The sequence below is a fragment of the Hylobates moloch genome, unplaced genomic scaffold, assembly GCF_009828535.3.
Source record: "Hylobates moloch isolate HMO894 unplaced genomic scaffold, HMol_V3 SCAFFOLD_4, whole genome shotgun sequence".
Lineage (NCBI taxonomy): Eukaryota > Metazoa > Chordata > Mammalia > Primates > Hylobatidae > Hylobates > Hylobates moloch.
In genome coordinates, this window is record NW_026652279.1 from 88,525,872 (window position 1) to 88,553,813 (window position 27,942).

Below are 27,942 nucleotides of genomic sequence, written 5' to 3' on the forward strand. Positions count from 1 at the left end.
TAAATGGTTTCGGTAGACTCTGCCACTCACTTTCCCCGGGGATCTGAAAGAGTTCTCCAAGAAGCCCCCACTTCTCAGGTGGCAACAGGGCAGGTACCTGGGCGGTAGCCCTTATGCTACTGTTCATAAATCAATGAGTTTTATGGGTGCTTTTTCTGAGGAAGGAGAGATTTAAAGTTATGTAGAGGCAACAAAGCTTTCTAATAATATTTTTGGCAGGCTGCTAAAGAAAGATGAAACAAGAAAAGATACAAGCCCTGGGAGAGTGGTGGTAGCCCTGGTGGGACGCCAGCCAGATGTTGGTGCTCACAAATCGGGGGAGACAACGGCCTTTACTGTTGCCATTTACAATGCCGGGCAGCTCATTAATCATCAGCTAAAATGATTTCACTTTCAGGGTCTAGGCAGGTCGGGGCTGGGGTTGGGGAGGGCTGTGGCAGGAGGCCTGGCTTCCAGGCCGGGAAAGTGTCCCAGAGACCCACTAGACGGGGCCCCTCCCCTCCGCTCCCTCAGGGCAAAGGGCACCAGGAGGCGGAGCGGGGGTCGAGGTGGGAGTGGGTGCGTCACCCTTGTTTTCCGGGCTGTGAGTCTCCCAGCGTCCCCAGCTTTCCAGGTAGGGACGCCCCCTCCCACGCAGCGCGGTTCCGGCGGGTGGAAAGGAGGGGCTGGGCTCCCAGCGCCCGCCCCTCTATCCATCACATGGCCGGAGAGTCACAAAAACAACAGCTTTGGCCAAGACCGTGACTTCAGGAAAGGGAACCCGGGGCTCTCGCAGCCAGCCCTCCTGCCCATGGAGGACAGTTTCCTTCAATCTTTTGGGAGGCTGAGCCTCCAGCAGCAGCAGCAGCAGCAGCAGCGGCAGCGGCCGCCCCGGCCGCCCCCGCGGGGGACACCTCCGCGCCGCCACAGCTTTAGGAAACACCTCTACCTCCTGCGAGGCCTCCCGGGCTCCGGGAAAACTACACTGGCCAGGTAATGACAGCGGTCTGGGCGCCGGCGCGCGGGCCCCGGGGCCACCAAGCGCCCCGGCCGAGCGCGCCCCTGCCCCAAGCCGCTCCAGGGCGCCGCTTGCGCCCCCGCCGCGGGTGCCTGCCGCGGTCCCGGCCCCAGCCCAAGTCTGAGCCTGGCAGCGCGGGGAGCCCGAGCCGCCTCCCTCGACCCCTGAGGCCGCTGCCACCCCTGGCGCCTGGAGGCGCGGGCGCGGAGAGGAGGGCGCTTGTCCTGTTTCCCGTCGCGCTGTCCCGGGGGGGACAGATTCCCGTACTGCGCCTCGCGCAAGCCCCAGCAGCCCCGGCCCCTTCCCAGCCGCCGTGCCCCGCCGGGGGCCAGCCGGGCCGAAGCAGCCTTCGCCGCCCCCAGCCTCCCCAGCCCCAGGTCGGGAGGGACCCTTCTTCGGGAAAACCCAGTGGCGACTGCAGAGAAAACCGCCGGGCCCCGCTGGCGCGCAGGCGGCCGCCACAGTGCGTCAACAGGCGCTGTAACCCGAGCGGATAAACGAGGGGTCCGGGGGCGGGGGCCCGGGGCTGGCGGCCCGCTTTGAAAATCTGGGTTTGCTTTGGCAGCTGCGAAGGCGCACAGGTGCACGGGGGCGGGGGGCTGGCGGCGCCACCACCGACCGTCATTGACAGAGCCTCGCCATGGGCGCCCAGATTCGTTCACTTGCGAATTGCGTAAGCGGCCCTCCCTGTACCCAGCCGCTGGGAATTACGCGGGCTCGTGCCTGTGGCCACCTTGCTAGGCCCCACAGCTCCAGCCTGAACTCCCACCGCTCCCTGCCTTGCGCTTGATGTTCCAGCAACTTCGAACTGTTTTTATCTCCTGTAAACCAAGCCGCTTCTCTCCTTGACACTGGCCTTCCTGCCTGGCTTGCCCTCCCGCCGCCTTTTGCCGTTTAAGACCGAGCAGCTACCCGACCCCTCCAGTAGATGCCCCTCTTCTGGGCTCCTTGGCTTCCTGTTTACACCTACTTGACTGCGCTTACTTTTTTGCACATGATTTTGCTTATCCTTCTGTAAGTTTCTTGAAAGTAGGAGCCATGTCTTACCCTGACAAGCACATTGTCTGGCACGTAGTAGCTGTTCAATAGAGGAAGTGATCCCTTTCCCTCAAAGGGCTTCCCGTCTCACTGGAGAGATAAGGCTAGCCATGGGACCAAGGAACTGCCGAAGAATCAAGGTGATGGACAGTCACGTGCGGATTTCGATGGTGCCGAGATAGTGACCTTAGGAGGAGGGACAGCCTGGGGAGGTGCTCCTGGTTGACTTGCGGAGTAGAAGCTTTTGGCCAGAGTATTGCTACATTTCACAAATTGTAGGGCCATGTGACTTCTGGAGGACCGTGGGCACCCTTTCCTAAACCAGGGACACATTTCAATAGACCCTCTCTGGCTCGCTGGGGAGGGGAGGTGGAGGACAGAGGCAGAGTCAGGGAGCCACCTTGGAACTCAGCAGAAGTTGGTTATTTTGTGATACAGTCATGGTGGGTAAATCTGTTACCAACCAAGTATCTTCTGAATGTCAAATCCTGTTTAATTTCACTTTCGCTTTGCTGATCTGTGGCCTGCCTCATACTGAGTGTCAAAGAGACACTGAGTGTCAAAGAAGGAAGTAAACGTCTTTGGCCAGATTTAATTTCTGACTCTGTTGGGAAGCGAAGTAACGTGATGGGTGCAAGATACACAGAATGGAACATCAGGGGCTTGGATTCACATTCCTCATCTGTGAAGCCAGGGCGTTGCCTGAGTGGTCCTTAGGGTCCTTTCTGGCTCTAACATTCTACACTTTTAGGATTTTAATTCCTGATTGACATTTGGCTAAGCAGAAGACACCGGATGAGAGACCACCTATTACAGACCATCTCTCTCTCTCTAGGGACGACCGGAGTGAGCACTGGCCTGGGAGTCTGAAGATTGTGCCTTCAGACCTACTTCGTCACTCACTAGCTGGCGACTTTGGTCAGTCATCTAGTTTTTCCGGGCCTTATGTTCCTTACATGTGACTACTAAAAGGCTACTAGATTAGAGGATTTATTAAAGGTCCTTCTGACTCTTAATTTCCAGTGGTGAGATTAAAAATAGTTTGCTAATGCTATGTTAAAGAGCTCTGACCTTGGAGTCAATTTATGGCTCCACATCCAAGCTCTACCGTTCACTAGTTTTGCTTTTCACCCAACCCCTCTGTGCCTCGGTTTCCTTTTCTGTTAAATGGGGATATCTGTTCTGTTTGCCTCTGAGGGTTTTGTGAAGATTAAATGTGTGTGGGAGGACTTTTTAAACTTTAAAGTGCTATATACATTTTAAGAGGTATCAGTTCTGCTCCGTTGTTGGTCAGCTGAGATAAATCTTCAGTGTTCCCTGGAGCCTGGCTCTGGAGTGAAGAAGGTAGCTTGGTAGTTGACTTTGAGTCCTCCCATTTCGCTGGGCGTTGGCGGTTCTGGGAGCAGAGCAGCCTTGGCATGCCATGGGGTGGATTGCGTGTTTATAGAAAAGTCTGGGACGTAAGCGAGGAAACGGGCCACAGCTCAGTGGAAGGGAGGCCAGTGGTGAGGATGGAGTGGTGGAGAGGCAGGCTCAGGTGTGGCCCACCAGGAGCTGCCTTCCCCACTTTTTTGGGAGGTAGGGTGGGGAAGAAGAAAAGAAGAGCAAATTGTTTAAAAATACACATGTATAGAAAATAGTAAAACTGTAAGGTTATCTGTATATTGTTGGATTCTGGGAAATTCACATTTTCTCTATTCTCTGTATTTTCCAAATTTTCTATAATGAATATGTATTTCTTAGAATAAAATTTTTTTTCTTCAAAATTTGGAGGAAATCGCTTTTTATGAATGTGGGTTCATCTTTTTCTGCTTAACCTTTTTTCTCATTTGATTAAAGAACTAATAAAAATTTTTTTGAAATTAGGATATGTCTTGTCTCCCAAATCAATGTTAGATTTCTGTGCTTTTTACATGTTTTCATAGTTTGAAGTGGATGGAATGTGGGAAAGCATCTATTTAAATTCTTTGAATTTATTTTTAAAAAGTTGGAGTTTTAACTGGTTAAAATTTTTTTGAGCACATCAAAGTATTAGCATGTACCCTAAATCTGTTTTATCACCCGTATTTCATTTAAAAAGCATATTACAAATAGGTTCTTACCATTGACCTATAAGCTCTATTTCCTGGAATTCATCCTAAGAAATAATTGGAGGGTGGAGCGGTGGCTCATGCCTGTAATCCCAGCACTTTGGGAGGCTGAGGTGGGTGTCCACTAAGTACTTATAAGACCTTTAGCACTTGTTTAGGGAAGCATATGCCAAATAAGCTTATGAGAAGGCGCCTGCCTGGGATTAACCAATGGAAAGCTGTAATCGGCCCACTGCTGTGGGTAAGGGCCAGTGGGGAGTGGCATCTCAAATGCCGTTGGTGGTGAAGGCTGGGGAGGCAGTGAGGAGGATGAAGGCTAATTAGGGAGAAAGGATCTTCTCCACATGGAGACGGTTCTTGAGCTGGCCTTGGAGATGGGAAGGAGGTGGCTGAACCAAGGAAAAGGAACAACAGCCCAACTAAGGAGATGGAGGTGGCAGAGAGCTGGGTGTGCTCCCAGGCTTGATTGAAGTGAAGGCTTCATTGTAGTGCGTGTATTGGTGAAGTAAGCCCAGGACCAGATCATGGAGAACATTAAAGGCTGAACAAAGGAGTAGAGAGCTGTTGTCAGAAGAAATAAGACTCTAATGCCAAGACCCTTTCATTCTCAGCAGATGAGCCAGAACTCTCTCTTTCACAGCTCAGCTGACAAACTCACCTGGAACTGCACCTGTCCTTTCCGCTACCTCAGTGAAAGCATCCGTGGGTGAACCTCTGTGCTTTCCACTGTGTGTGTTAAAATGCCTTCTGGTTTTAACCATTTAAACTATTTTTAGTATACAATCCACTGGCATTGTATTATGTGGAACTACACTCACAATGTTGTACAACCATTACCACTATCTATTTCAAAAATTTCTTATCACTCCAAACACACTCTGTGCCCATTAAGCAATAACTCCCCATTCCCTACTCCCCCGACCCCGGGTAACCTCTCAGCTACTTCCTGTCTCTATGCATTTGCCTCCTTTACCTGCTTCATGTAAGTGGATCATATGGTATTTGTCCTTTTGTGTCTGGCTAAATTTCACGTAGTTTAATGTTTTCAAGGTTCATCCATGTTGTAGCATGTGTCAGAAGTTTACTATTTTTATATCTCAATAAAATATTACCTTGTATGGGCATACCACTAAAACATCCTTTTTAAATGAAATTGCCATAATAGAGGGTAGCCTTTCTTTGTTTTTTAATGGTCTTATTTGAAAAATTAAAAGTTGTCAATCTTATTTCAGTTCCCCAGAATTTTTTTGAATCTTTACATTTCAATCAAAGCAAAGTCGGGGGAACCACACTGTGGTACATGTTGCATCCTTTGCAATGTTCTGGTTCCTTTTGGCACCATCACAAATGGTTTGTAACATGGATTCAGTTAGGCTCAAAGGATGCTCACTGACAGCTGTCTTTTCTCCTTATTCATATCTCTGGATAACATGGAATTTTCCATCATGAGAAGTACCTTTTCATTATTTCTTTTCATTATACAGCCTTGCACAGAAGTGAAAGGATGCTTTTCTAATGTGATGCAGTGGTAAGGCGGAGATGGGGAGAAAAGTATACTTTACAACCAGATAAGCAGTGGAATGTGAGGAACAGTGAGAACAGGGGGCCAGTTAAGTTGGCTAAGTAGTGAGTAGTTGGACCCCAAAGAATTCTGTGTTCCACAGTGCTCCTAGCCAGCAGGCCTGGACTGTGGTGTGTTTCTTTATGAGGCCAGGGCCCTCATTAATAAAAGCAAGATCAAAATAGAAAGTTTGCAGCATTCCAACTCTGTGAATATAAAAATGGAGGGTCAGACAGGTGATATATCAAATCTTTAGTCATCTAGGTCTACTTGGAAAATGACTACTAGCTTTTTGTATTTTTCACAATTTTCCTAAGGTGGGTCCTAAATCTCCTCTCCTCGCTATCGAGAGTCCTTGTCCTTACCCTCTCTCTGGAGGCTGGGATGAATGAGGACTTAAAAGCTGTATCTATTTAACAAACAGTGCAAATATACACTGTGGTATGTGCTTGTCCTTGCTCATTGGAGAGGCTGTATGAGGAAAGATTGCCCAGCTATACAGGAGATTCACCACAAACACACTCCTAGAGCTGCTGGAACAATGGAAGAAGACCCTGCTGAACTGGGGCAATCTGATATTGCAGGTGTGGATTATGACCCAAGAGGAAGTAAAAATGGATGAAGGAAGGAAGAATAGGGGAAGAATACTTTCATAGGAAAAGTTCAGGAGATGTATAGGAACTCTCTTGGAGTTCATCTGGTCTGAGCCCAAGACACTGAGAAGCTAAACATCTTGATCAGGGTCAAAGGGATGTGTCTCCTATTTCTAACAGAGAGCTTTTTTTGTGTACACCAAAAGAAGAGGCTGGAAGGGGGGGTGATCTGGTGAAAGGGTAATGAGTTTGGTTTTGATCTGTCGTATAATGAAAAAACAAGAGCCTTATAAGGGGGCTAAGTTAACCTGGATTTCAACTGTCAGGGTAAGGAAGCTACATTTTTTTGTTGTCAATATTAATGTTTCTCATAATATAAAAATATAACTCACCAGGGAATTTATTTTATTAATATGGTACCATTGAGGGCAATGGGAGGAAATGAGATTTAGATTTTTAAATAAGTTTCCGTATTTATCCTGGTTATGATGTGTTGGAGAGAGATGTGGTAGTCAATTTCCAACTCCTGAGCAGGTCTAAAGTCTTTTTCTCATCTGCTCACATGTTAGGATATCTATAAGTCAATGCCTTAGTTCCTTCATGGCAGTTTCCTGAACCTTCCTCTACATAATAGCACCTGCCTAAGGCCACTCAGACTCTAGATGAACCCAATAAGAAATTTTTTTTAGTCATGCCAAGTTATCTGACGATACTGAGGCTTTCTGGGATTAAGGAAATTTTATAATAAAGAAAAGTTAGTCTGCCTTCTAGCTGTTCCTTCATAAGGCTGTCTGTCAGATCATGTGTATGGCTTGGGGAGAAGGCTGTTTTTATCAAGGTAAGAGTCCGGGAAAGGGGAAGGGAGAAATGGGGAAAGAAAAGCCAGCACATGGTTACTGCTGACTGTCTGCCTGGCCCTTTTTAGACACTGGCTTATTGAATCTTCACAATAACCCTGGGATGTAGTCATTTTTATTTTATAGATGAGGATTTTAGGATCAGAGAGTCACACATTTGAGAGACTCAGGGGATTTCATAACACACCGAGTGGTCTTATATTACTAGGGAAGTTCATGGACAAACATGAACTTTCACAATTATTGGGGAGTCCTGCTGAAATATGATTGCATAGCCAGGATTGTCCAGCACTCTTTCCCCACAGGTTTTAAGGATATGCTGAAGAAGATGGCCTGGAAGGGACTTTCGTGCTACCATTTGTTGCCCTGTACCTTGGCTTTCTTTTCTTTTTGGCATTGGTGTCACCTGACATATATTTATTTATTATCTATTTCTTTTACTAGAATGTAAGCTTCATGAGATATGATGTAAATTCCATGAGATCAGGAACTTTATTCTGTCCAGCTCCTAAAAGAATCCATTTGATGAATGGATTAGTTCATGAAACGCAATGTGAGATGCCTCCTAAGATGTGGAAGCTTGGATGTCAGCATGGCTCTTGAGTAAAGAACGAAACCAAAGAGCAGATTATTCACGTAAAGAGAAATGTAAAAGAATGAGGTCGGGCGCGGTTGCTCATGCCTGTAATCCTAGCACTTTGGGAGGCTGAGGCAGGTGGAATCACCTGAGGTCAGGAGTTCAAGGCCAGCATGGCCAACATGGTGAAACCCCATCTTTACTAAAAATACAAAAAATTAGCTGGGCGTGGTGGCAGGTGCCTGTAATCCCAGCTACTTGGGAGGCTGAGGCAGGAGAATCACTTGAACCTGGGAGGTGGAAGTTGCAGTGAGCCGAGACTGTCATTGCACTCCAGCCTGGGCAACAAGAGCGAAACTCAGTCTCAAAAAAATAAAATAAATAAGAATGAATGGGATATGGAGTACAGACAAGGGGGAAAAAAAAAGAAAGAATAGAGCCACTCATTCCAAAGTTCTCAATTCGGTGCATAAGAAAACGATTCCTATTTGTTGCAGGTGAAAATGTTTGATGTGCCGGCTCCTTTACCTCATAGTTACAGTAAGAAGAAATTTAAAAATTGGGATCAAAGATGCAGCTGCCTTCCCATTTAAGCGGCACAGACAGCCCAAAGTGACAGTTTTCCTGTACAGTTACTCTTCTGTTACCTATAACTGATCAATGACATTTTGGGAAAAGACAGCAAAAAAAAATTAGTACTGAGGTAGGTGTGCCTGATTCCTTCCCCAGTTCTGCTCATGACTGAACCAATAGAACACAAACAGGTGAAACCTGCACAGCTATGAGAGTCTACAAAAGGGGGCTGTTCACATGCAAGATACTGAAAGGAATTTCTGCTCAATAGAGTTTGCGGGACCACACTGACAAACAAGAATGAGGGCTCTCTGGGAGTCTGGCTTTGGATCTCATGAACATGGTCTACTTTGGAGGTATGAGGGGTAAAGGTAAGAGAAGTAGGGCAGACTGGGAACTGTTCCCTGAGTCCGCCTAGCCACTGTGGCTTGGGGACACCTGAGGCTAGCAGTGATTGAGGCTTGACTCTCCAAGGACAGGACTTGGCCCTGGTGGGGTGGGTGGCAGCACTGCCCAGGTTCGGCCACACCTGGCCTCAGGGGAGACTGCCTATGTCATCTATAACTTGGCTCCCTCCCTGCTCTCAGGCTGCTGAGCCATGGAATCTGTTTTCTATCTCCCAATTTAAAGTCCTCAAGGAGAATGTCAGTAGCATTCAGAGGAAGTGCTGGGATCCAAGAAGAATCCTCTCCGTCAGTCTCCTTTAAGGGGTGTATTAGTCTGTTCTCATTCTACTAATGAAGACATATCCAAAACTGGATAATTTATAAAAGAAAGAGGTTTAATTGACTCACAGTTCAGCATGGCCGGGAAGGCCTCAGGAAATTTACAATCATGGTGGAAGGGGAAGCAAACATGTCCTTCTTCGCATGGCGGCAGGAAGGAGAAGTGCTGAGCAAAAGGGGGGAAAAGCCTTATGAAACCATCAGATCAGCCAGGCGCAGTGGCTCATGCCTATAATCCCAGCACTTTGGGAGGCCACGGCAGGCAGATCACCTGAGGTCAGGAGTTCAAGACCAGCCTAGCCAACATGGTGAAACCCCATCTGTAAAATACAAAAAAAAAAAAAAAAAAATTAGCCAAGCGTGGTGGTGAGTACCTGTAATCCCGGCTACTCAAGGGGCTGAGGCAGGAGAATCACTTGAACTCAAGAGATGGAGGTTGCAGTGAGCTTAGATCACGCCACTGCATTCCAGCCTGGGTGACCAAGCAAGACTCCATCTCAAAAAAAAAAATCAGATCTTGTGAGAACTCACTATCGTGAGAACAGCATGAGGGTAACTGCTCCCATGATTCAATTACCTCCCATCAGAGGTAATTCCCATGACATGTGGGGATTATGGGAACTATAATTCAAGATGAGATTTGGGTGGGGACTGCCCCTGGCTCCTCCAAAATCTCATGTCCTCACATTTCAAAACATAATCATGTCTTTCTAACAGTCACCCAAAGTCTTAACTCATTCCAGCATTAACTCAAAAGTCCAAGTCCAAAGTCTCATCTGAGACAAGGCAAGTCCCTTCTGCTTATGAATCCGTAAAATCAAAAGTAAGTTGGTTACTTCCTAGATACAATGGGGGTACAGGCATTGGGTAAATACACCTATTACAAATGGAAGAGATTATCCAAAACAAAGAGGCTATAGGCCCTATGCAAGCCCAGAATCCAGCAGGGTAGCCAAATCTTAAAGCTCCAAAATGATATCCTTTGACTCTGTGTCTCATATCCAGGTCATGCTGATGCAAGAGGTAGGCTCCCATGGCCTTGGGCAGCTCCACCCCTGTGGCTTTGCAAGGTACAGCTCCACTCCTGGCTGCTTTCACAAGCTGGCATTGAGTGTCTGTGGCTTTTCCAGGCACAAGGTGCAAGCTGTCAGTGGATCTACCATTCTGGGGTCTGGTGGGCAGTGGCCCTCTTCTCACAGCTCTGCTAGGCAGTGCCCCAGTGGGGACTCTGTGTGGGGGCTTTGACCCCACATTTCCCATCTGCACTGCACTAGCAGAGATTCTCCATGAGGGCTTCACCCCTGCAGCACACCTCTGCCTGGAAATCCAGGCATTTCCATTCATCTTCTGAAATCTAGGTGAAGGTTCCCAAACCTCAGTTATTGACTTCTGTGTACCCGCAGGCCCAACACCACGTGGCAGCTGCCAAGGCTTGGGGCTTGTACCCCCTGAAGCAACGGTCTGAGCTGTACATTGACCCCTTTTAGCCATGGCCAGCCGGAGCTGCTGGGAAGCAGGGCACAAAGTTTCAAGGCTGCACACAGCAGGGGGGCCCAGGACCCATCTCATGAAACCATTTATCCCTCCTAGGTCTCCAGGCCTGTGATGGGAGAGGCTGCCATGAAGTCCTCTGCCATGCCCTGGAGACATTTTCCCCATTGTCTTGGTGATTAACATTTGGCTCCTCGTTACTTATGCAAATTTCTGCAGCTGTCTTGAATTTCTCACCTGAAAATGGGGCTTTCTTTTCTATCACATCATCAGGCTGCAAATTTTCCAAACTTTTGTGCTCTGCTTCCTCTTGAATGCTTTGCTGCTTAGAAATTTCTTCAACCAGATACGCTAAATTGTTTCTTTCAAGTTCAAAGTTCCACAGATCTCTAGGGCAGGGGCAAAATGCCACCAGTCTCTTTGCATAGCAAGAGTGACCTTTACTGCAGTTCCCAATAAGTTCCTCATCTCCAAGACCACCGCAGCCTGGACTTCATTGTCCATAGCACTATCAGCATTTTGGTCAAAGCCATTCAACAAGTCTCTAGGAAGTTCCAAACTTTCCCACATTTTCCTGTCTTCTGAGCCCTTCCATTAGTTCCAGTCTCTGCCTGTTACCCAGTTCCAAAGTTGCTTTCACATTTTCGGGTATCTTTACCGCAGCACCCCACTCTCTGTGGTACCAATTGGCTGTTCTCACACTGCTAATAAAGACATACCTGAAACTGGGTAATTTATAAAGGAAAGAGGTTTAATTGACTCACAGTTCAGCATGGCTGGGGAAGCCTCAGGAAACTTATAATTATGGTGGAAGGGGAAGCAAATGCATCCTCACATGGTGACAGCAAGGAGAAGTGCTGAACAAAAGGGGAAAAAGCCCCTTATAAAACCATCAGATCTTGTGAGAACCCACTATCACGAGAACAGCATGAGGGTAACCATTGCCATGATTCAATTACCTCCCACCAGGTCCCTCCCATGACACTTGGGGATTATGGGAACTACAATTAAAGATGAGATTTGAGTGGGAACACAGCCAAACCATATTGGGGATGAACTGAATCTAAGGTTTGGGTAAAATTCTCATTGTACAAAAATGAGTAAATAGAAATTCTCACACAGCTTGGGGCTCTATAAAAAAGTTTGCCAGCTGGGCATGGTGGCTCAAGACTGTAATCCCAGTACTTTGGGAGGCTGAGGCGGGCAGATCACAAGGTCAGGAGTTCAAGACCAGCCTGGCCAAGATGGTGAAACCTCGTCTCTACTAAAAATACAAAAATTAGCTGGGCATGGTGGCACGTGCCTGTAATCCCAGCTACTTGGGAGGCTGAGGCAGGAGAATTGCTTGAACCCAGGAGACAGAGATTGCAGTGAGCCGAGATCACACCATTGCACTTCAACTCTGGGCGACAGAGCAAGACTCTGTCTGGAGGGGGGGTGGGGTGGGAACAGAAAAAAAAGAGTTTACATAATTAGGCCAAAAGGGCATTGTATTCAAGAGCCATTAATACATTCACAGATATTTACTGAGCATCTCCCATGTGCCTGGCATTCTTCTAGATGCTCAGAATGGAGCAGTGGACAAAGGAGACAAAAATCCCTGCCTTCATGGAACATGTATTCTCTCAGAGAAAAAAAAATTCTCGAGGAAAAAAGGCAATTTTAGCATCTGCTCTGCTCTGTTCTCTCAAAAAATAAGCAAAGGATTTCAGAGGTATGCCACTGGAGGTATATATCCCCAGGAAATGTCCACATACGCACAAGAGGTAGGCATAAGGAAGTTCACTGAAATTTGTTCATGATATGGAAAATTGCAAACAAGTATCACTAGAGAAAATACATAAATAAATGTGGTTATTTTATAGCACTCAAGCACAGCGGTTTAGTGTGCGGCCCTGGGACCAGAAGCCTAGGTTTTAATCCAGCTGTACCACTCATTGGCCCTAATTTCTTTGTCTGTAACACAGGGATTGGGGATTCATAGCAGTGCTTATCTCCCAGGTCTGTTTGAGCATTACGTAAAAAATGTAAAGCCTCTAGAATAGTGGTTAGCACACAATAAGCACTTAATAAACGTTGGCTATATTTATTATTTTGCTGATAATGGAGTACTCTGTAGCAGTTAAAGAAAATAGACTCAGTCTATATATCAACATGAATAGATCTAAAAAATGTAATGCTCCTTCATTTTTTAATTCAACAAATATTTATTGAGTGTTTATATGTTCCACACAGTCTTCTAGGTACTTGGGAATCATCAGTGAACAAAACAAAGATCCTGCCCTTGTGGACCTTATGTGCCAGAGGTAGGGAAATGGATGTAACCGCTAAGGAAACCGTATGTTAATTTAGGCGGTGATAAGCGCTGTTGGAAAGGGGAGAGAGAAGCACAGTAAAGGTTTCTGGGAGTGCCAGAGTTAAAGTGGGGGTTGGTTGAATTTTAAGCCAACAAAACAAGTATGAGAAAATGTTCATGATTATGAGCTCTAGGTGGTGTGTATGCAGGTGTTTTATTATTTCTTTTGTCTTTCTCTATATTTACATTTTTTCTAAAAAATTCCTCTCTATGATATAAAAGATTAAAGAAAAACTCCTGATTAGGAGTCTGAAATACGAAGGAAGTTGGTTAAGAAGCAGAAAATTAAAAAGGAGTTAAATGATATATAAAAGAATCTAAAGTAAGTGTTAGAATTTTAAAGTATATTAGAGATAAGCAGAGTCACAATGCAGAAAATCAAACAATAATGTAGAAGACAAATGTGAAAATATAGCCAAAAATAACCAGAGTAAATACAACCAAAGCAACAAGTAAAGATATCGTAGAACATATTTGACTTGAAGACTCAGAAGTGATAAAAAAAATAAATTCAATATCTAGATATATCCTGGAAAGACTGTTGCAAAAGCTGTTAGTTAACTACCCTTTCTTCTTTAGCAAGCACACTTTGTTGGGTGTGGCAGTGTGCCCACCTATAAAACTAGTTTTCAAGGCCCCCTTGCCTCTTCGGCTGTGAGGAACATGGAGGTGCAGCCTGGCCCTGCAGTGGCCACTAGGAGGCCTTCTGAAGAATGGAAGCCTCTTGCTAAAAAAGATGCTAGACTCCTGGGTCCACGTTGATCATGGAGTTGTGATACCAGCTGTGGATTCTACCTCTGGCTTTTTACACACAAGATATAGACATTTTAATTTTATTGAAGCCACCACTGTTAGAAATCCACTAACTGGGGTTTCTGTTCAATGCATGTGAAGCCACTCTGAACTGAAACCTAAATTTAAAATATTAATGCCTGTGGGGAAAAGATTGTAGTTCAGTAATTCACATCTAGCCTGTTGTCTTTCATACGAAGACAACAGAAAGGCTTCTCAGATCCACCAGAGCTCACAATGTCTGTAACACCCATGTGCCCTGACTGAATAGACCTGAGGTAAGGTTCTGGCAGCCCCACATGCAAACGGTAGAAACCCAAGCCAGTTTTTAAGCTCTTGAAGCCCTAGTTTCTTTATTTGTAAACCAAGTAAAAGTAAATTATTTACTTCATAAAATTTTTGTAAAGGTTAAAGAGACAGAATATGCCAAGCTCTTTGTTCACTGCTTAGTACTCTTTTAAAAAAATAATAGAATTTATTGGAACAACCAATCTTAGCCAACCATGAGAGGAATCACAGACAAGAAGAAAAGAAAAGAAAGCCACTGCACCCAGCTAAAATTTAGACTTTTAGAGATTATTACAAACAAAATTAAAAGAAAGCAATTGCTGTACATAATAAAAAACTGACATTCAATAAGAAAGATAAACCTCCTAATAAGGAGGCTTTATTCACCAAAAGACGTGAAAGTGCAGTTCACAAAAGAATATCTCTAAATGATCAACACACACACACAAACTAATCTTGCTGATAATTAAAGAAGTAGGGACAAACTAAATGCCTAACCGTAGACTATTGGTTAAGCATTAAATTATTGGTTAAGCATTACATTATGGCACATCCGTAGAATAAGTATTCCATATCATTAAAAATCATGTCATAGAAGAATATTTTATAAGGTGGGAAATAATTTGCTATGAAAAAAAGCTTGGTTAGGCCAGGCACAGTGGCTCACGCCTGTAATCCCAGCACTTTGGGAGGCCTAGGTGGGTGGATCACCTGAGGTCAGGAGTTTGAGACTAGCATGGCCAACATGGTGAAACCTCATTGCTACTAAAAATACAAAAATTAGCTGGGCATGGTGGCACATGCCTGTTATCCCAACTACTCAGGAGACTGAGGCAGGAGAATCACTTGAACCTGAGAGGTGGAGGATGCAGTGAGCTGAGATCGCGCCACTGCACTCCAGCCTGGGTGACAGAGTGAGACTCTGTCTCAAAAAAAAAAAAAAAAAGCTTGGTGCAAACTTGGTCTACTCTACATGATGTTCCTCTTCATGTAACAAGAGGTAAAATGAAAAGAAATTATATATATGTATATTTCCAGTCCTGGAAAGAAGACCAAATTGTTAATAATTATCTGTAGATGGGGGAATATAGGAACCTCCCTCCTTTTTTGCACTTTTTTTGTTTTGTGATCAGAGAAATAGATGTAAAGATTGCTGAGGGAAATGTTGGAGAATTGGATCGGTACATGGGCTCACAGTTTTGTCCCACGTATTAGTTAATATTACAAAGGAAGCAAGGTACCTTTCCAGTGGAGAGGTCTGGCTAACACCACACTTTAGCCAAGTGATCGAACTTAGCATTGAACTTAGCATGGTGGGACAGACTGTCATTATGTGCAATCAGAAGTACACAAACATCACCTCTGCCCTTTGCTTTTAAAAAACATTTAATCTGGGTTTAATCACTAGGAAACAACCACACAAACCCAGAATGCAGAACATTCTCATACCAACTAGAGAAACCGAAAGCATGAGCACAGTTCTAGATTCAAAGACATTAACCGGACCAAGTGCAGTACTTGAAGCTTATGAAAAATATTCTTGAGACCATTGGGGAAATTTTAAAAATTTAAATTTAAAAACCTAACAGGCCAGGAGCGGTGGCTCATGCCTGTAATCCCAGCACTTTGGGAGGCCGAGGCAGGTGGATCACCTGAGGTCAGGAGTTGGAGACCAGCCTGACCAACATGGCAAAACCCCGTCTCTACTAAAAATACAAAAAAATTAGCTGGGCATGGTGGTGGGCGCCTATAATCCCAGCTTCTCGGGAGGCTGAGGCAAGAGAATTGCTTGAACCCGGGAGGTGGAGGTTGCAGTGAGCCGAGATCGTGCCACTGCACTCCAGCCTGGGCAACAGAATGGGACTCCATCTCTATAGAAACACATAAGTACATAAATGCATAAAAATAAAATAAAAACATAACATTAGCTCTTATGAATTAATCACTCTTTCAGGCTCTTTCAGGATGACAGGCCCTGCGGAGTGAGAGCCAGCCCCACCAGACGTGTGAAGGACTTTGCTTAGGGCACTTTGCCTTAATTTTTTTGATGTAATAATGGTATTGTGGTTATGCAGGGAATTGTTCTTATTCTTAAGAGATACTTGACAAAGAATTTAGGAATAAAGTATCATGATGTATGGAGTTTATCTTTTTTTTTTTTTTTTTTTTGAGACAGTTGAGACAGTTTCTCTCTGTCACCCAGGCTGGAGCTGGAGTGTAGTGGCACGGTCTTGGCTCACTGCAATTTCTGCCTCCTGGGTTCAAGTGATTCTCATGCCTCAGCCTCCCGTGTAGCTGGGATTAAAGGTGTGTGCCATCAGTCTGGCTAATGTTTGTATTTTTAGTAGAGATGGGATTTTGCCATGTTGGCCAGGCTGGTCTCAAACTCCTGACCTCAAGTGATCCGCCCGTCTTGGCCTCCCAAAGTGCTGGGATTACAAACATGAGCCACTGCGCCCGGCCTGCAATTTGCTTTCATATTGTTCTCCAAAAATATATATAGGAGAGACTTAAACTAAGGCAAAATGTGAACATCTGGTGACCATAGATGAAGGGTAAGCAGTGTTCAATATACTGTTTTTCAACTCATTTCCATAGGTTTGTATATTTTCTAATTAAAAGGTTGTGGCGGGAGAAGTTCAGGTGGAAATAAAAAGGAGATGGCAAACTATAGGATAAATGAGACTTAAGGGACATGGCAACCAAACACAATGTGGGGATCTTGTTTGGTCCCTGATGCACACACACCAAGTGGAGGAAAACACTGATGAGACAAGCAGGGAGACTAAACACTGATGGAGTGACTGATGCAATGAAATAGGAAGGACATGAGAGAAGACTGGCCATATGTTGATAACTGGTCATGTGTATATGAGGATTGAGTATATTATTCCATCGACTTTTGCATGCTTGAAAATTTCCCTAGTAAAAAGCTGGGCGTCAAGTTAAAATTACATGCAATGTCTGACTTTCTCAGTGAGTGACTGTCTGGCTGAAGAGATATCTAAATCTATCTCTATGGTTCTCTATTATTAAATAAAGAATTACACAAAAGAATAAGTCCTGAAATCAAGATTAGCCCCTGAGTTTCTCTTATAATAGTGATTTTAAATGAGTTTGAGGGGGGTTTGTGGGAGGTGAAGGTTATATGGAATTGTCTCTCTATTTTTTCCCTTTTATTTTCATTCTCTCAATTTCCCTAATGCATGAGGCTCCTGACCACCATAAAGATAGAACTGGGGCTTAACCCTCATCACTTCTGAAGCTGATGGAATGGTATTTATTGCTTCCACTTAAGTTTGAGAATCTCAAGATTGTCTATTTAATCAGTTCTTTATTTAGCTAATAGAGTTTTCATTGTCCTGCCTATTCAACATGCTACTATGGCTGCTAGTGCTAATTTAACATTTAGGTGAAGATAAAACGAGTTTTAAAGTCATTCAGGAAGATCGTACAGGCCAAAAAAAAAAAAAAAAAAAATCCATGAGAGCCTTAAAGGTGAAAAACATCCTTAGTTTTGTCTGCCTGTTTGTTAGGAAGAGTATGGAGGCCACAGTCAGATGTGTCTCAGGAAATGATGGGTGGTGTTCTTGCCCCACAGTGATCCTGAACCATTTAGCTTTTACTCTAAGGTAAAATTTTGTAATTAAAAGGGCAGCAGTGTTATGTGCTGTTTTTGTTTTCTAGAAGGAAATAGGATTCAAATAAAACAAAACAAACAGTGAATTGGATACTCATGCCTTAAAGTCTTTTTAAAGGAAATATTATAAAGTATTAACTTCCAATCAATAATATAAACCACAAAGAGGAAAACAAGAGCAGATAAGGGTATGTATATGAAAAGAAAAATTCAAGTCTGAAAATGTTCAAAAAACAAAACAAAACTTATAAGTAGCAGATTTAATAGAAGAACGAACGAAACCAGATTTAGAAGGTATATCAAATCTGGGACCACAAAGAAAAAAAAATCTTGGATTCAGTTACCATGGTTGCTTAACTTAGTGTACAGAGGATAAGGGAAATACATTATACACTATTATTTAATCTCTGAACACAACTTTCATTTTTTAAATAATATTGATGAAAATAACTTTAAAACTGTACAGTGTTCACAAATATAAAATATATATACCTGAAAATACATCAGTGCTACCCATAGATTTTTTTCCTGTCTGTATAATTGTTTGCATCGGAGGTTAAGGTTTGGACTTTTCGATGTGCGTATCTTTAAAGTCGAATAACAGACATTCATACGGAAACCATGAGCATTGGTTCATCAAGTCTTCTTTATACTTATCCCTTCCTTCGTGTCACTGGCTTTATCTGTACTAGATTTAAAGTTGCCACATTTTCTTTGCTCTTCCTTCCATCAAGAAGTCTGCTTTCCTCGTCCTTCAATGTGGGCCAGCAAAGTGACTCGCTTTGACCAAAAGAATGTGCTGGAGCGCTGGCGAGCAGCTTCTTGTCTTGCCCTCTTGAAATACCGCGGTCTGTGTAGAGACCTGGGTGAGGCTCTTTCAGAAGGATGACAGGCCCTGCAGAGTGAGAGCCAGCACCATCAGACGTGTGAAGGACCCTGCTTAGGGCACTCTGCCCAGCCCTACGTTGTCAGGTGACGCAGCTGCCGCAGGGACCCCGGGCAAGGCCTGCAGATCGGCCCACCTGAGCCCAGCCCAAATTGCCAACACAAAAGAAGTTCATTCCCGCGCCCACACAACAGACTTCCCAGCGTCTGAGAACTATCACCTTATCCCTTTTATTATCTGTTCTGCCTGAAACACTCCGCATGTCTCCGATGATCTTTGCTCCTCTGACATGGTGTCTGGACCTTGTATTTTCTTGATCACTCTTCTCTGGACACGTTCAAGCTTGCCAAATTTCTCTTTACATTTGTGGCAGTCAGAATTGAAAACAGTGTTTCAAAGATGATTTGCCTCTTTCAACCCTTAGAGTCTTTCTGCTTTTCCCTACAGCCCCTTCTCCCCTAACAAGCCCTACAGCACTCGCTTCCTCCTCTCTTTCCTGCCCCTCCCCCAAGAGGCAACAGTTTTCTCATCCCTCAGGGACCAAGTCAAACTTGCATCACTCCTTTGCATCACTTTCCCCGGCTCCTGACTCTTTATCTCAGCGCTTTGCTGGGCCGGCTTTTTCCTCTGTGCGCTCCGCGGGCTGTGCCAGGTCTGACTCCTGTGGCTGGGCCATGAATTCCTTGAAAGCAGCTACTTTCTTTCTGTACCTTAACGCTTCACCTGGCATTTGGCACATGTTAAGTGCTCAATAAATGTTTAATGGGTTGGATAATTAACTAATATTCTTTCGGTATTAAAGTGTATTATCTACTGGCCCGCATTTCCCTGCAAGGCTATCAAGGGAGACTGTCAGATTCCTGTTTAAACAAAGGTAGTATGTCCACTGAATTTCCTTGTTTGCCACTGTTTAGTTCATTAAAAAAGAAAATGCATTTGGTTTGGAATTACTTTTTCAGTGATCTATGCTGCCTTCTTTTTAAAGGCTATCAAGCTTCTGAAGAATTTTGACAGATATTTAGTTACCATTTCTGGAATGTATATTCACTCATTTTTGAAAAGGGAAGCATTTTACTTTAGTTTTGTCTTTCATCTCCCTCTTAATTCACCGCAGTACCTCAAGGACTACTTGACATGCGCGCTCCGATGTGTTTATTACTGTGGCGTAGAAACAGTCTGGGTTGGTCAATTGGGCCTCATTGTTATTATAACACCACTTTACTTTTGTAAAGTGCCTTACTGGGTACAAAATGTTTTCTCATACTGGCCTCATTTCAGTCTGATTAGAAGCTCTGTTTAGTAGGTAGGGATAATTATCTGTGTTCTACAATTGAGAAAACAAAAGCTCCCAAGCCTGTCGGGGCACCTGAAGTGCTTACTCATCTGTGGCCCCAAGGCCTCATGTTTGTTCTGTTCTTCCTGGATTAAAGATCATTCTGCTCCATGGAGAAGACCAACAACAAAAAAGACATTGAATAGCTTTGCTGTCTCTTTGCATTTCCTGCCCTTGTCATTCTCCAACCTTTTTTCCTCCGATTTTTAAATATCTTCTTATTCTGAGCATGGCCACGTGACCATATTTTCTGTTTGTTGGCTGGGTTTGTTTGTCCTCAGTTTTTACGGATGAGGAGAGGAAGCTCAGAGACGTCTCCAGTTCTTCCAGAGCATGACATCCACCTTCTGCCAAAAGGTAGTATGAACAAGGATTTCAAGTGGAAACATCTTCTCTTTGAAGTTCTTGTGTGCAGAACTGAATAAGCATATTCATTTTGGTTTGGTTTTGCTTTAAAGGGGAGCTCCACGGTGGTGTTTCTTTTTGCTGTGATATTTCCTACTTAGAGGGGTGGAGGGTAGGAAGATAGGGGACAGTGGCTCTGTCACTTTCCTTCTCCTGTTGTGCTTTTCTGCCATTTGGCTCGGATCATCATTAAAACATAAATGTTACCTGATAAAGTAACGTATTTATCACTTACCCACATTTCTCACTAGAACTAGTTTCTCAGATGGGTCCTTACAGAGAACAGAGCTCCAAGGAAATGGGCCAGCTCAGAGTTTAGGGGGCCGAGGGAAGGGCTGCAGCGTGGGGGTCTGGCACCCATGGGCAGGTCTTGGGCAGGGGCACTGGTGCCTCGGAGAGGAATGGACACCGGGATTGGTGCCCAGGAGGAAAGACAGTCACCGGGCCTGCAACTTAGCTTCAGTTTCTTCTTGAGTCAGTTCTTGCCGCTGCAGAAGGCAGCCGCAGTGACTGTGCCTCTTACTTTCAAGGACTGGCAACACACACTGCCGCCTCTCAGCCCTCTCCCATCTCCTGCTAAGGAGTGATGCCTTCTAGACATGATAAACATCTCTCTTTTGAAACTGCATTTTAACAACTCCAAACCTGGTGGTCTCAGAATTATAAACTGCTGTATGTTAGAGATGGAAGGAAATTATTTCTACTGAGACTATACATGTATTTAAAACATCTCTCTCTCTCATTTCTCCACTTTCCAGACAATTGCAGCATGACTTTCCCAGGGCCCTGATTTTCAGCACGGATGATTTTTTCTTCAGGGAAGATGGTGCCTATGAGTTCAATCCTGACTTCCTGGAGGAAGCTCATGAATGGAACCAAAAAAGAGGTGACAAATTCCTTTCCAAACTCCTGGGAAACCCTGATGTGCACATAGATTGTAGCTGCTGCAGAGTGAATAAATTTTATGGAAGGAGTTTAACCAAAAGTTCTGCCAATTTTTCCCCCAAAACAGAACACCAGAGCATAACCTCCTTAGATTCCAGAGAAAGAAAATTACTGATAGGGCTCTGAAATAGGTGGCACTGAAATTGTGTGATGAGGAGATGAGGGCATCCTGTAATAAAAATGACAAATAGAGATTACGCTCACCCTTCCCTCTGATTGTTGCATGTTGTTCACTGTTATGTAACATTGTGTTGCAGCAAGAAAAGCAATGAGGAATGGCATATCCCCCATTATTATTGATAATACCAACCTCCACGCCTGGGAAATGAAGCCCTATGCAGTCATGGTAGGAAGAAGTATCATTCTGAATTTTCAGTTATGGACATTTTGTGAGAAAGTTGAAGCATCTGTTCTTTCCTCTTTTTCTGATGTTCCATGATTTCATATTTGCTAACAGTAGTTCTCCCAGGGAGAAGGTAACGGGGTTTTATTTTAGTATTTCTCTGCTGTTCAATGGCTGAAGTTTGCTGAGATGCTAATCTCACTTGAGGATACAATTTAAAAATAGTCCTTGGCAAATGGTCCTTGGTGTGAATTCTTGATAACTTTTCTGTTTTAATTACTTTCCTAAGGCAAGGCATACAGAGGAGCACCCACTGAAACGTTCAGATCAATACTAATACTGAACTAGATGGCGCTCCTAGTGGAGCTACAGGTCACAACAGGACGGTTCTGCCTCTGGTGAGCCGGGGATTTCCACACTGTGTACTGTTGCTGCCTGGGAGTTCCAGGGCAACAGAATATTTAAGTCTAAAAACAGATTTAGGGCCAGGCATGGTGGCTCACGCCTGTAATCCCAGCACTTTAGGGGGCTGAGGCGGGCGGATCGCTTGAGTCCAGGAGTTCGAGACCAGCCTGGCCAACATGATGAAACCCCATCTCTACTAAAAATACAAAAATAGCCGGGTGTGGTGGCAGGCGCCTGTAATCCCAGCTACTTGGGAGGCTGAGGCAGGAGAATCGCTTGAACCTGGGAGGCGGAGGTTGCAGTGACCTGAGATCGCGCCACTGCACTCCAGCCTGGGTGACAAGAGTGAAACTCCATCTCGAAAAACAAAAAAATTAAATTAAAAAATAACAGATTTAGGATTAACACTGTAACCTTATTGAGATGGTAGAATGCAAATATAAATAAAAACAACTCAGCTTTCCATTGTCAGAATAGCAAAGAACAGTATGATGCCTGTAACAGTGTGCACATTATCCTTTAATTGTGAAGTCTATTTGGTCTTTTTTCATACATATTCCATCTCTTGTGATAATATTTTCATGCCCTATTGGGTCTAGGTGCTGGAGGAAGGATCCAGAACCATAAAAATGGGGCAGGAAGGCCAGGCGCGGTGGCTCACGCCTGTAATCCCAGCACTTTGGGAGGCCAAGGCGGGTGGATCATGAGGTCAGGAGATTGAGACCATCCTAACACGGTGAAACCCCATCTCTACTAAAAAAAAAAAAAAAAAAAAAAAAAAATGGGGCAGGAAGCAGACAGTGGAGTATCCTCCTTGCATCATGCAGAATCCCTACCTGGTTAATTGTGAAGTGAATAGGTCCAGACTGGGCTCACGATTTTAGGCTTCTTTTTACATCTGGGGCTAACTGGCATACTCACAGGTGTGCTTTTTTCTAATGATCATCATCAGTTCCACTTTTGCCCAGATTGTGGGGCTTTGGTGAATGTAAGGAAGAATAAGCCCCAAACTTGTGGTTACTTCAGTTCATGTCTAGTCTACTTGGGCGAGAAATGAACAGACACATGAAGAGTCAGTTGAATGAAGGCCATCACTTAAAACCAAGACTTAAGGACTAACTGACAAGTAGCCTAAGGGAAGTCATTTTACTTTTGTTTTTGTTTTGTTTTGAGACAGAGTCTCGCTCTGTCTCGCAGGCTGGAGTGCAGTGGCACGACCTCAGCTCACTGCAGCCTCTGCCTCCCAGATTCAAGCAATTCTCATGTGTCAGCCACCCCAGCAGCTGGGATTACAGGCACATGCCACCACGCCTGGCTAGTGTTTGTATTTTTAGTAGAGACGGGGATTTGCCATGGTGGCCAGGCTGGTCTTCAACTCCTGAGCTCAAGTGATTCACCCGCCTCGGACTCCCAAAGTGCTGGGATTACAGGTGTGAGCCACCGCACCCGGCCTCATTTTACTTTTTATCTTCTGGATATGTATAATCTTTTTCAGCCATCCTCAGCTATTAATTCAACTTAGAAATGAGAGGTTTCCGGTTGTGTTGTTTAAATCCTTCCCAACTGAGAAGTGCCCATCTAAAGAATGAAAAGGAAACCTTTTTGCTTAGCTCTTTCCACTCTATGTTTTATAAACACAATAAATTATAGTGATAATAGAAAATTCAGTTTTAGATAAGGTAGTAGTCAATTTATGAATGCAAAGAATATTTGAATGTTTATAAGGAAATTACAATAGTTCCCTAAACTCAAGGAAATGGGGCCCAGAGCATTGATCCAAATTGTATTGCATAATGGGGAGAGCTACTTTTGGAAGGAAGATGATGTAAAGTATGTGACTATCACTTTTATTTCACCAGTTATGTTCCTATGGTACTCCCACTTTCTAAAGGAAGGCATGAGGAATAGGACAAGGCATCTGACAAGTAAATCTACAAAAATCTCGTAAGTGACTTTGAGAAGTCACTGAGTTCATTGCTCATACCAGCGTTCAGGACGTTTTAAACTAGCTCAGTCATCTATTTTTAAAGATGTCCAAAACAAAGAACCTTTACAAATTTCCTACATACTAGATAAAATTGAGCAAAATTTATCATGGAGAATTATGAGAGTGGCTAAGTATGGGAATGAAACAACTGCATTTATTGTGATAAATTAAGGCATTGGATGGATTACTGGTAAAACAAAAGGAATTCTAGAAAAGATTTGTAGTAAATGTTAAATGGCAGCATAAACATTCCCAAACATACATACTATGTCTTCAATGTTTTATGTACTTTTGAAAAATCAGGCACTTGAAAATAACTATGAAGTTATATTCCGAGAACCTGACACTCGCTGGAAATTCAACGTTCAAGAGTTAGCAAGGTACTTCTTTGTTTTTCTAGTTCCTCATTATGTATCCTGCTATTTTCAGGTATTTCAGACCGAACAAAAGAATCTTTTCAGGCTGGAAATGGACATGGTAGTTTTCAGGCCAGAAATGGTAATTCTTGGAAATTGATAACTTTGGAATTATTAATGTGAAGACTTTAGTTTTGGGTCAGTTTTCTAATATAATGCTAAATGCTAAATCTTGGCTTGGACTTGGTCCTTTAAAAGGATGCATTTAACATTCTGCTGAAACACTTCTTCATCAAGGAACATTTAAAAGCACTTTATCTGCATGGGACTGCACGTCAATGGTGTTTTTGCATTTAGGCTAAATAAAGATCTTTAGATGTTGAGCAGTCTGTGATTCATTTATGATCTAGATGCTGCTTCTAATTTATAAAGCAATAAATGTTCAAATAATACTAACTTGTTGATTGAATGCATGGGTTCGGATATTCTCTATCTGTATTATTTGATAATGTCATTGACTTAAAATAGCCAGTGAGATAAGAATTTACTTCTTAGGAGTAAGGCTGGTTCCTCTTATGGTAATAGGCAGATAGTGTCTTCAAAGTGGATCTGTGGACTTCTCCATCAGAATTGCCTCAGGTGGTTATTAAAATCCGAGTTCATGGACCCCATTCAGTAGTGGGAATCTCTGGTAATTATATTTCTAACTATATCCCCAGTTGATTCTTCTGCCCACTAGAATTTAAGATTGTTTTAATAAGCATCTCCTAGAAATATATATCAGGGACTGATTAACATAAATAGATATATGCATGACATTAACAGGCAAATGTATGATTTTTAAAAAATCTCACGATGTTCTTTTATGTCTTGAAGCACATAATTGAGAGGACCAGAAACAAAGCATTTCTGAAGTTTTAGCTCCTTGCTAGCCTCAGGGTGGTTTGGGGGTATGCAGGGCAGCATGAAAAACATGAGTGGAGGCTGAAAGAGGACTGCTGAACAAGATGTTATGCTTTTGCCAGCGCTAAGTCCTGAGAACAGGGACTGCAATATCTGCAATACTAGAGGACTTGTAAAATATAAGTAACTCATTGCGGTATCCTGCCTTAACTAAATGCATTTTTTATCCATGTAGAAGAAACATTCATGGTGTCTCAAGAGAAAAAATCCACCGAATGAAAGAACGGTATGAACATGATGTTACTTTTCACAGTGTGCTTCATGCAGAAAAACCAAGCAGAATGAACAGAAACCAGGACAGGAATAATGCATTGCCTTCCAACAATGCCAGATACTGGAATTCCTACACAGAATTTCCAAACCGGAGGGCCCACAGCGGATTTACAAATGAGAGCTCCTATCACAGAAGGGGCGGTTGTCACCATGGATATTAGAGGCCTATCTTACAGCCATGCAGAATTTTCCTAAGTCAGTTTCTACTTCAATTTCTGTTATTCTTTGTTGCATTTTGGTCAGAGCTCCAATTCCAGTGTAAATAGCTGAACTCAAAAGTTTCTGAGCAAAGTCATTATATTCATTATCTTCACCAAAATTTGTTAAAGTGCTTCTATATGTATGGTCTGATGCTGGGAATTCTGCAGATTTGAGTAAACAATCTCTTTCTCTAGGGTAAGAATTTGAAACCAAAACTTGAGAACACACCCAAGAATATATTTACATAGGTTCATAGATGAAATAAAGTGTTTATATTATATATAAGCAAGCTTCAGTACCATTTTCTCTGAAGTGATCTATTTATTTTTTCAGGAAATTCATCTCCATCAGGAAAGTTGGGAAGGTGGAGAGAAGTGGTGGGGGCAGGAAAAGTTTTAGTGCCGTTGCTATTTTGATAATCTATGTATCTAAAAATGTGAGATGTGCGATTCTATGATACTGATTTTCCTTTAATATGCCAGAAAGTATTACGTCTAAGGGAACATTGTCCTTCAAAGTAGACACTTTGGCAAGTTATTCCTTTATTTTAATGATGTATCATTGTTAAAAATACTGTCAAATCCTTAATAGCTATAGGAGCTACTGAGGGAAATCAGTGTCATTATTTAAAGTCACACCTTGTGTTTTTTACTACTTTATTCAGCAGGATTAAACCTGAATAACTTTTGGCTGTTGTGCTAATAGTGTAAATCAAGTAAGCCTGCCTTCATAAAACACTAACTTTTAAAAGGCATAAACAACTTCTAAAATTATGCCTATTAACGTGTAATTAGTTGGCAGCTCAAATGTTTGGGAGTGCAAGAAGTTAGGCACCCCAGGATATAGGTCATACAGGGATATATAAAAGCCATGCTCATTACAAAATGAGCAGTTGATGTTTTATGTGGCATTAAGACAATCAAGTCCTCACAACTCTGGAATGTCTTCTTATACTGATGCTGAATTTATGAATCCAAATTAATTTCTGACAGGTTGGAATCCGATTTAGTGTGACATCATGATAGACAAGACCACAGAGGACGTATGCTCTATTTCTTGTTGGCCAACAGCTTCTTTCTAATGTTCTGTGAAAAATTATTTTAAGTGTCTTATATAATGGTGCTTTTATGGTTATTAAAAATTGTAAATGGTATCACATTTATATGGATTTGTCACTGGATCTTTTTTTGTTCAACAATAAAAAAATTTAATTACCTAAATGCCAAGAAACTCAACAATATACCAGTTTTTCTGTATCACAGGCTTATTTACCAGTCTTTTTTTAATAATTAGGAATCGTAATGACAAAAGCAACCTTCTAATTTAGTTGCTTATATATTTGATCTGTGTACATGAGACTGTTTTAACATTGTCTGACACTACTGAAACCTGCTCAACATCTCCACGACTACCAACACCACAGGTGTCATGTTTTCTTCAGTAACATTTTAAAAACTGGTATCTCCTTTGAGTAAGTAAGTTTGGCTGACAATAGTAAATCCCAATGAATCTAAGGTTTTATCAGTTTTGCTGAATTCTGTATCTCCAAGCATAACATTTAATAATCTCCTAATGATCCACTTAATAATGCTCCGATTTTCCAGGCCCAGGTAGTCCCGGGTATCTTGGTTGATAGGGTGGTGGCATAACCCGCTCAATATGGATGCTTGACTCATCTGGGCTAGTAGAGGGGAGAAATGTCAGAGAGGCCATAGTGGAAATTACCCTCCTTTGATTTCACAGGAGCGGTTCAAAGGACCAGATTCAAGCCCTCCTGACTTGGCTGGCTCCCTGTTTAGGGTTTTTGGCTTACCTGGGTTAAGTGAATGACCACTATGGAGAAGTGGCTCTGGGTTATATAACTTTTGTAGAGCTCCAAAGAATAGTTTCCTGGCCTATTTAATGTCTCTTCTTTCCCTAGCTGACCCCTGAAATATTTGGTTTGTAAACCATAAAAATTGATTAAATGCCATCAACTTTATCCCCTATAGAAGTGATCTGTTTTTCCTTTCAACTCCCATGGCTTCTGATTTGTATAACTCTTTGAACACCCAATATTGACTTGTATTGTGTTCACTGTTTGCATCATTCATAGAACTGGCAAATGCTTTTTATGTGCAATAGGGTCTCATTAAATGACTGCTGAATAAATAACACAAATTTTTACCATTATCCCTTATGATGCAGTATGTTGACTTTGTAATCATTAAATTGTCACTTTTGAGGGGATAATATACACATATACTCAAGCTTCATATTTTGTTCAT

At 43.1% G+C, this 27,942-nt stretch overlaps 1 protein-coding gene and 1 non-coding gene across 2 annotated transcripts; both read left to right on the top strand.

Annotated features, from left to right (window-relative positions):
- Nucleotides 1-638: 638 nt before the first annotated feature.
- On the top strand, nucleotides 639-27,866 carry N4BP2L1 (NEDD4 binding protein 2 like 1). Its single transcript, XM_032150516.2, is given in 8 exon segments — nucleotides 639-972; nucleotides 12,063-12,135; nucleotides 12,137-12,268; nucleotides 12,738-12,808; nucleotides 20,961-21,088; nucleotides 21,405-21,493; nucleotides 24,186-24,262; nucleotides 25,377-27,866. Coding segments are annotated over 8 exon segments (1,011 nt in total). The 5' UTR covers nucleotides 639-790; the 3' UTR covers nucleotides 25,636-27,866.
- On the top strand, nucleotides 8,271-8,397 carry LOC116467682 (small nucleolar RNA SNORA16B/SNORA16A family). Its single transcript, XR_004247888.1, has one exon. It is a non-coding gene; the product is annotated as a small nucleolar RNA SNORA16B/SNORA16A family (small nucleolar RNA).
- Nucleotides 27,867-27,942: the final 76 nt, after the last annotated feature.